This window comes from Antedon mediterranea, chromosome 7 (assembly GCF_964355755.1).
Source record: "Antedon mediterranea chromosome 7, ecAntMedi1.1, whole genome shotgun sequence".
NCBI lineage: Eukaryota > Metazoa > Echinodermata > Crinoidea > Comatulida > Antedonidae > Antedon > Antedon mediterranea.
Window position 1 is genome coordinate 20,746,803 of NC_092676.1, and position 10,156 is coordinate 20,756,958.

The 10,156-nt window shown below is 34.7% G+C and overlaps 1 protein-coding gene across 1 annotated transcript in view; it reads left to right on the forward strand.

The window, feature by feature from the left end:
• Positions 1 to 9,461, forward strand: part of LOC140055204 (cyclin-dependent kinase 8-like) — a 13,836-nt gene extending 4,375 nt beyond the window's left edge. The window contains exons 5-14 of the mRNA XM_072100458.1: positions 33 to 90; positions 493 to 624; positions 889 to 1,032; positions 1,151 to 1,211; positions 1,834 to 1,890; positions 2,475 to 2,553; positions 2,906 to 3,003; positions 6,926 to 7,016; positions 7,791 to 7,895; positions 8,600 to 9,461. Of these exons, the coding sequence (XP_071956559.1) occupies positions 33 to 90; positions 493 to 624; positions 889 to 1,032; positions 1,151 to 1,211; positions 1,834 to 1,890; positions 2,475 to 2,553; positions 2,906 to 3,003; positions 6,926 to 7,016; positions 7,791 to 7,895; positions 8,600 to 8,782 (1,008 nt within the window). The 3' untranslated portion in view covers positions 8,783 to 9,461. The remainder of the gene's footprint in view (positions 1 to 32; positions 91 to 492; positions 625 to 888; positions 1,033 to 1,150; positions 1,212 to 1,833; positions 1,891 to 2,474; positions 2,554 to 2,905; positions 3,004 to 6,925; positions 7,017 to 7,790; positions 7,896 to 8,599) is intronic.
• The last annotated feature ends 695 nt before the right edge of the window (positions 9,462 to 10,156 follow it).

Below are 10,156 nucleotides of genomic sequence, written 5' to 3' on the forward strand. Positions count from 1 at the left end.
TTTTATTGTAATGAAATCTTTTGTCATTTTAGAAACCTGCAAATATTTTAGTTATGGGTGAGGGTCCTGAGAGAGGTTGTGTTAAAATTGGTAAGCAGAGATTTATATACAATAATTAAATTCTATTTCTCTATTTAAAACAAATTTATTTTAATAGTAAATAAGGAGCTATCAATTTTCAAGGACCTTTTACCTTTATATTTATGAAACCATCAAAGCAATGTGTTAAAATAAAAAAAATTAACATGACCTAACTTGTTACTAGGATGTTGATAGCTTTCTAAAACCTTGTCTACACTATCAAACTTTATGTGACAAAAAAATGTGATGTACCCATATTTGGGTATATGACTACCATATGTGGGCACTTTTTTTGTCAAACTAGTTTGATAGTGTATACAATGCTTACTAAATTACACCATAGAACTACTACTTTAATAGGCCATCATGTACACTTTAATCTAAAAAATTCATTTTGTTACTTGTTTGTAGCTGATATGGGATTTGCACGATTATTTAATTCTCCACTCAAACCTCTTGCTGACCTTGATCCTGTTGTAGTGACCTTTTGGTATAGAGCACCTGAACTTTTGCTAGGAGCAAGACATTATACCAAAGCTATTGGTAAGTCATTACATTAAGCAATTAATTTAATAAGCTGAAACTACTCTTCATAGCAAACTTATGACAGTCATATAAGCACATAAAAATCCAGCTCAACATCTTTGTTCAAAGATTATTTATAATTCAGTCTGTTCCTAGCCTATCTGAATAAACTAACCAAAGTCTACTCTACAACAAACTCTACAAAAAAAAAAGATTTTACACCTATCCAAAAAAATATATGCCCTACATATTATGTTTATAAGATTATTATCTCATCTTCAGATATTTGGGCTATAGGCTGTATATTTGCCGAGTTATTGACATCTGAGCCCATTTTCCACTGTAGACAAGAAGATATTAAAACCAGCAACCCTTACCATCACGATCAACTGGACAGGATATTCAATGTTATGGGCTTTCCACAAGGTTAGTTGTCTCCCCCACCTTCCCCTCGCAAAAAAAAAGAATAAAAAAAAACTTTGTTCATAAACAACAATTTACTTAACTGAGAACAGCATTGATGGAATTTATATTCCTTTTTCAGACAAAGATTGGGAAGATATGAAAAAAATGCCTGAATATCCAACACTTGTTAAAGATTTCAGGTGAGTTATATGTTTTAGTTAATTTATAATATTATACAATGTGTTATTTACACCAATACATTTGTTACAACTAAGCTTATTAATTTTTTTATTTATCTCGGTATAAAAACTTACAACAAGTAGCTGTACAATTTAAATAACAATAAAAAATGCAATAAAAACAAATAAAAAGGTACAACAATATCACTCGGATAGAGAAGCACACTTACAATGCAATAGTAACATGTTAGCAACTAAAAATAAAATGTGTCCGGGATTTGAATTCTGATATTGTTATATCTTATATATATATATAATATATATAAATCCAAAGGCAAATTACTGAAAAATGAAGATGCTGTGGGTATCAGTGGCTGTATCTCAATGGACATACAAAAAAAAAAGCGAAAAGCTAAATCAAAACAATAAAGTAAAACAGCCAGAAAAGTTAGCAGAGCTTTCAGGCAACACTAGCCCTTTATGAGTGCAAGTGAAGGAATTTGGATAACGTCATTGTATAAGAGTTGGCAAGAAATAGAACAAAAGGAGATAGGGTGGTGAATATATATATATAATTATATATTCTAATATATAATATTTATTACTGTAATTTAAAATAAAGTGATTTCATTTTTTAATATAGTCGTCCAACTAGCAATCCATCCAGTGGAAGTAATAGCAGTGGTAATGGTTCTAAACAGTAAGTAAACACTAGTTTGCATTTATGTATTGTTGTACTGGATTCTCTGGGAGAACAGTCTTGTACTGAAGAGGTCACCCAGTATAAAGAAATAAATAAAAATGAAGTTTGTGTTTGCTTTGAATCATTGCCCTTTGTTGTAAGTAGGCTGAGCCATCGGAGACCTTTAAGTAAAGAACTATAACATTGTCAGTTAAAGACTCATGAAGAGTGATTCCCACTAGGGGATTCAACGCAGCGATGTATCGATCCAAAGTGCTGTACTGCATTATGTACAAGTGGGAACCGACAATTCAATTTGATTTCATGCAACATCGCAAGGCGAACGAACACGAGAAACATAGTACAGTGCATAGATAGGTCTATGCCGGAACTAAGTTGACGCAACCAAAGCAGGTTTGATTTCATGCAAATGGACAAGCACATATTATTGGAAGGGCCTTTTCTTACAATCCGTTTTGCTGCGTCGCTAGTGGGAACTATGTTTAATTGAATCTTTAGATCCCACCCACAAACAAAAGTGTTTCTACACATCACCAGGTATTCAGATTATTATTATTTCTATTTAAAAAAATTATGTTTAGACTTGCATACAATAGTAGTGGACTAGCTAAATATATGGAAAAGCATAAAGTACAAAAAGACACTAAAGGATTCCATCTAGTAAGTACTTTACATTTTTTCATACTATAATGATTGGTTTTAAAAATATTAATGCCATAAATCATTTCATTTCATCATTTATTTATCAACATTCAATAATCAATAACTTTAACATAAATTGAATAATCACGAAAATAAATAAACTGTTGATATGGGCCAAAAACTAGAAGTACATCTGACTCAGTTGGAATTTGTAAACAAATTCTCAATATCATGGTGCTGTTGAAATCCAATTGGATTTGAACCATGAAATTGGTCTATGGTAAAGCATCTTCATATCAATTCAGATCATTATATATTTTTTTTATAATATTAAATTAATAACATGCATGTGGGTAATTGTGTCTTCTAGCTTTCAAAATTATTAATAATGGATCCTGATAAAAGAATCACATCAGAACAAGCATTAGAAGATGCTTACTTTAAGGAAGATCCTACTCCAACTGCAGAGTAAGTAACATAAATAATGAATAATGGATTAAAATACAAATTATCAATGAGTTGAATGGGAAGAATATTGTCATGATTGCAGACTTCCAATGTATGAAAGTATTCTATCCATTCAATTATTACAAAATATTTTTGTCTGTGATGTATAAATGCATGTAAGCTCTGTCTACACTATATAGAGAGGGCGCTGATCAAGCTGCAGCCATCACGTTTTTCTTGTTCGCTCTTTGCTTTCTTCTTTTTTTTTGTGTGTTTTTTGTTCGTAGCCCCTTTTTTGATGTAATTTGATGATTTTTGATGTTAGTAACTGTTCCCGATTGTGCTGTCTCGTTTTTATAGTCTTGTGAACTGTTTTTTACGTGTTATATACTCTCCGACCAACAATCTGCAACATAGGCTAGGCTACCCCGCTTCCGTTGGCCGCTACAATGTGCAAGCAGAATTCCACCGGCACTCGCTATGATGAGTTAACAACATCCGGAAGCGTGATCAGAGCTAGGCCTAGGCCTAGAGGAAGGAGAGCAGGGCGGAAAGTACGGCGCATGATTCCAGTCATATTCAATGTTTTCCCGATTGAATCTAAACGGCCTCACATCATTTATAGAACCCCTGTGAGAACTGTCATTCATATCGCTACTTCAACAAAGCAGGATAACAATAGGCTAACGATAGAGAAGAATATTAAGCAACAACATTTGCCTAATTTTTTAGTAACGAACGCCCAATCGCTGATCAATAAGCGTGATGAATTTCATCTGTTGATGAATAAGGAATCAGTTAATGTTGGTATAATTACTGAGAGCTGGTTTTCTACCACCCACCATCAAGACCAACTGGACATACCTGGTTATGCCCTATTCTCCAAATGTCGTGAAGACCGACGTGGGGGTGGAGTAGCAATCTACAGCAAAGATGGCCTCAATGCTCAAGAACTTAAGGTTGCAGCCCCCCCTGAGTTGGAGATTCTTTGGATCAAACTAAGAGGCACCAGACTACCTAGAGGACTATCGCAAATTGTAGTGTGTGGTATATATATAGTCACAGATTCACCACATCAACAGTTATTGAAAGAACATCTAATCAACACAATTGATGAAATTCGCACACGGTCCCCAGACACCGGATTTTGCATAGCTGGTGATTTCAACCGTATGGTAATTGGTGACATTCTTAAAGGCAACGATTTTCGTCAAATTGTTAAATTTAACACGCGTAATAATGCTGTTCTTGATCTAATCATTACAAATATGGATGACACGTTTTATACAGCACCATCTGCATTAGCGCCTATTGGTATGAGCGATCATGTGTGTGTACTATGGAAACCAAAGATCAGACCGCGACTCAACTCTACAAAGAACATAGTGGTTCGTCCATTTTATGAATCAAGAAAATGTGAGTTTGGAAGATGGTTATTAACACAGGATTGGCTTGAGGTGATCAATAGCGCTTCTACTCAAGACAAAATGGACGCTCTTTATAACATTTTGAACAGTGCAATAGATAAGTATTTTCCGACAAAAAAAGTAAAAATACACTGTGCTGATAGACCCTGGATAACTAATTGCATTAGAGACCTAATAGCTAAGAGGCAGACTGCTTTTGCTAGGGGGGACACAACACTTTTTAAGAAGTTACGAAATAAAGTAAAACGAGAAATTGAATTGGCCAAAACTAAGTATTTTTCAACTAGAATAAGACACCTACGGCACAATGACCCACGAAAATGGCACTCGCAAATTAAAGATTTAACATCATCTAAAATGGGTCGAGATCTAAATATTAATGTTACAGACATATCCGCCTCTGATCACATAGGTATCGCTAATGCAATTAATTCCCAGTTTGCTAGCATTAATAATGACATACCCCCACTAGACTATTGTATTTTACCGGCATATTTGCCATGTAACAGCCCTGCACCGCAAGTTAAAGAATGGGAGGTTTATAATAAGTTAAGAAAAACCAACCCGCATAAATCAGTAGGACCTGATAAAATACCACCCTTAATTCTTAAAGAGTTTGCCCTTGAGTTAAGTGAACCCCTCACTAATATTTTAAATTGCTCATTTAGGGAAGGAAGTCTCCCGACCCAATGGAAATCTGCTGTGACTGTTCCTATCCCCAAGGTACATCCACCAAAAATTGATAAGTTAAGACCTATCTCGTTAACATCTGCCTTTGCAAAAGTGGCAGAGCAATTTGTTTGTGAATGGGTGGTATCTGATATCCAGAATAAATTAGATGTAAGACAGTATGGCAATGTCAAAGGGGCATCAACTAGCCACTACTTAGTACGTCTAGTTCATGATATGTGTGCTGCAGCTGAGGAGGCTCATAACATAGGGACGGTTGTCCTTACGGACTTCACTAAGGCCTTTGATCGAATTGAACACAACACCTTAATCAATAAAATCATCGACATTGGAGTCCGTAGGTCTATCGTCCCTTGGATTTGTAGCTTCCTCAGCTGCAGAGAACAATGTGTAAAATATAACAACTCCCTATCAAGTGCTATCACGTTAAAAGCTGGTGTCCCCCAGGGGACTAAACTTGGTCCCATTGCATTTCAAATCATGATCAATGATGCTGTTAAGGGTGCTAAAACGAATGCTTTAAAATACGTTGATGACCTATCTGTTTATGAAAATCGTAAGATAACACAACCAGGTCACTTGCAGCATGATCTTAATGAGTTTCATGATTGGTGTAAAAGGAATATTATGGACCTGAACCCTGCTAAATGCCAGGCACTACAAATATGTTTTAGTAAAAGGAATATTCCTGAAAATAAAATTTATATCGGGGGTAACGAACTAGCATTTGTCACTCATGCTAAAATACTTGGAGTCACGTTACAAAATAACTTAAAATGGGATAAGCATATTGGGGATATTGTCCTCAAGGCTAATAGGAAGCTTTTTATTTTAAGGAGTCTAAAGAAATTTGGCTTCAACCCTGATGAACTATGCTCTGTCTACTGCGGGTATATTAGACCCCTCCTTGAATATGCCGATGTTGTATGGCACCCCGGCTTAACCAAATCGCTTAGCAACTCTATAGAATCTGTCCAACGCAGAGCATGCCGTACCATATTGGGAAGGGATTTTAGTTCGTATGACAAAGCTCTAAAGGTCTGTAACATCTCATCCCTTACTGATAGGAGAATAGCTCACAGTCTCAAATTTGCCAAGGGAATATCTCAGACTGTTCATTCTGCCGATCTTTTACCGGTGACACGGTTTGAAAGTCATGGGAGGTTGCTCCGTAATAGTAATAACATTTCACAATTACCATCCAGAACCGCCCGTTTCAGTAACAGCCCAATCCCTTATTTTATCCGCCTGCTTAACGCCTGATTTTCACTCATTTTTGTATAATTTATTATTTTGTATGTTTCTATTTTGTATATTTTTATTGGTCTTGGTACATGCATGTAAAAGTTACCCACAATCTGGCCTTTGGCCACTAGTGGTAACTTGTGGCATGGTGGTGTCTAATGTTTTTTTGATGTTTTATATGAAATAAAAAGAATAATATACACTATCAAAATAGTTTGAAAAGAAAAGTGTGATGTGCCTAAATATGGTAGTGATATGCCCAAACATGGTAGTGATATGACATCATATCCATATATGGGCACATCACATTTTGTTGTCGCATAGAGCTTTAAACTAGTTGGAATAAATGTTAGCAGTTGACATCACCCAGCTTCTGGATAACTACTATATAATAACCTAATGCTTAGTGAATTGAGTTAAATATATGGTAACATAGGCTTACATTTTTTTGTTCCACACACAAGTTACATGAGAAACCGGTGTCAGGTCAAGTTTAGAGAATCCTTTAATTCAGATTTTCAAATTACAATACCCATATATTTGTGTTGTTTCATTAAACAATTTCCATGTTTTTATTTTAGTGTATTTGGAGGTCAAACCATTCCATATCCTAAAAGAGACTTTCTGAATGACAGTGAAGATGGTGATGATAAGTCATCATCAGCAAGCAAGGTAATAGAGAGTTTTCGCACAAGCATGTTAACGATATTTCTCAAAATGCAACATGCAAGTTTCAACCACTTTGTAAACAAAGCATGTTCACAAGATTTATGAAAATCCTTAGTTATGTGTGTCAAGAACCTTATTTCTGAAAACTATTGTCAATGAAAAACGTCAATCGAATGGTATCGAAATATGGAAAATTCTGCAGAATAATTAAGAAACAAATGGTAAATTTAAAGATATGTTTTTAATTAAACCAAACAAGAATTGTTCTTAACAACATGTTATTTATTACTCATTATGCAAGTTTACAAATGCCTAGCTAGGCCTAGTCTCTAGGCCTAAGGCATTCCATAATTTGTTTTGATGAGAGTGGTGTATGTTGCTTGCACGACACATGAGTTTTGTTCTACAATTCCTGTCAAAGTGAAATCAAAATTTCTGGAAAATCGGTACACCTCGGGAGAAAAACACACAGACAAAAGGCCTGCTTTTATGTTTCCGAGTTGTTACTGCACATGTGTGTATTGGCCTGGTATTAAACTGACCAATCATAATAATCAAATAGTTAGCAACTATGCTTTCCTCCAGAGATTTCTTATGGTTCGCATATGCGTGTATGAAAACGTCTAATAAATCGGGAGATCGAACCTGGTTACAACATATTACAAGTTTATGCTGGTGTGAGAAGGGTATTAAGTTAAGATAGATAGTATAGCAAAAATTGTCTACATTTGTAGTTAGTATCATTTTATATGTATGTATTTTATTTTCTTTTTGTAGACTGCTAGTTCCAACAACCATGCAGCAAAGCGAATGCGAGTGTCTGGACAAACAGGCTCTTCAGGTGGTGGCATGGTTCAAGGAGACTATCAGGGCCAACAGAAGGTAGGCACATTCATTCTGTTATATTCTTTTATACAGTACCATAGATAGTGATGACAACTGTAACAGTACAGAAGAACCTTCATTTTACGTACGGCACTGTCACAGGACAAAGCTAGATGTGAGGCCTAGCTGTGAGGCCTAACTAGAAAAGTATATGCAGGCTGTGCGATGTTTAAGTAAAGGAAAAAAAATCAATGTTCTTGTATTTTCTATCAATAAATAAAAACAGTCGCTGCTGTAAGGGTAATGCATGCGTGTGGCTTGTCTCACATGTTATGGATTTGTTTTTGTTAAATAGCTCCATCAATGTAAGAAATTAAAACTATGTAATAAAATACTAAAAAATGATGACGTCATCGGTCATTTTATGCAGACGTAAAATCAGAGTACATAAAACAAAGGTTCTACTGTATTGTTGTCCGTATTCACCAATTTAAAATGAATAAAAATTCTGAGAAACAGTTTTTATAAAAAGAATGTTTTGCAGTTTTTTATTTTTCTTTTTTGTTTTGACGATTGAGACTGGAATCAATGGGTGTTTTAAAATCGGTTTTATTTGTATGTGGACCCGTTTCTGCTGATGCTGTTTCTATTAAAATATGTTTTAGTATAGACTTATGGTGTGAAAGAGGCATTGAAAAAGTGTTTAAGTACAGTAGCTTCATGCATATAAAAAATGGTAAATCATATTTCTTTGCATTTAGCATTTGAGTGGGTACCAGCAAGGCCGGTCAGCCCAGCGTGAACAAGTGCCCTCACAATCAAAGTCTGGCATGATGTACTCATCCAGTTCAACTCAGCAACAGTCAAACAGTGGAACGTACCATTCACAGCAGCAACATCATGGTAGTCATCAACAACAGCATCACCATCAACATAGATATTGAGGAAAATGTCTTGGAAATCCAGGCACTAAAGCTCTGTCTACACTATCAAAGTTTATTTGACAAAAAAAAATGCGATGTGCCCATATAATAGACACGATCATATCACTGCCATGTTTTGGCACATAACACTTTTTTGTCAAACTAGTTTGATAGTGTAGAAAGAACTTTATGTTTGGTTCAAGTCTTCTTCGATGATGATAACCCATCTTGTGATGAAGAGAATTGTAAACTGCCATTTGATAAACCATTCCTTAAAATGCACATAATTTTTCACATTACTGTAGTGTACTGGCCCCCAAAACTCCTGATATTTGTTAATGTAAATATCATTTTTCTGTAATTTTTCAGCATTATTTATCTAAATATTGTGTTTGTAATTAACATTTTGCTATTAAATGTTTGCAAATACAATATTTGAATTTATAAGAAACTATTTTCATAGTACACATTCTTTATTTATCCAACTAAACAAATGCAACACTTCTTTCTTACCTTAAGCTCTGTCTACACTATCAAACTTTATGTGAAAATGTGATGTGCTCATATATGGACATGATGACGTCATACAATATTTGGGCACATAGTTTGATAATGTAGACAGAGCTTTAGGTTTGCAATAAAATTAAACTTTTAAGTAACTAACATTGACATCATTATTAAATATTTATGAGACTATTGATTTACAGACTTTTTAAAGTTTAATGGCTAAGTTTTGTGATTGTAATAGCTTCATGCAGCGAACTCGATTCTCTGTACTGAATGAATCTTCACAGTACCTTAAAACCTCGAAAAAAATCCCCCCTCAAAAAGAAGCGCCCCCCCCCCCCCCTCGAAAACAACCCGCCTTCCTTGATTTGCAAAAAATAATCTCGAATAAAAGCCAATCTAGAAATCAAGCCCACTGGAAAAGATAGTATAGTCTTTGATTGTAAAATGGCAGAGAAATGTCATACCTACACATTTTACCAATCTACCAAATCATAAATTCCACCAGCAGTGGAAGTGAAAGTATAAAAGCCAACTGACTTGTATCGATAATACTGTAATAACAATTTTCAGAGAATTCCACATATGTTCAAATGACACAAGATAAACAGTAAAATTTAATTCAATTAAATTTGTTTTCACAATTAAAACCTCATACATTGACAATATAAATATATCAACATTCGTGTGCTGGAGAAAACTGACAAGCAAAACTTTCCCTTTAGTTGGTCTAACCAGTATATTTCGGAAGATAATACTCTAATACATGAATGACGTTACTGCTTTCATGATTAAACCCTTTTAGAAATAGTCCTTTCAGAAATTTCTGCAATTGCAGATTAAAAGTAAATCTTCTGCTGTTATCTTTCAACATAATATTGTGCATGA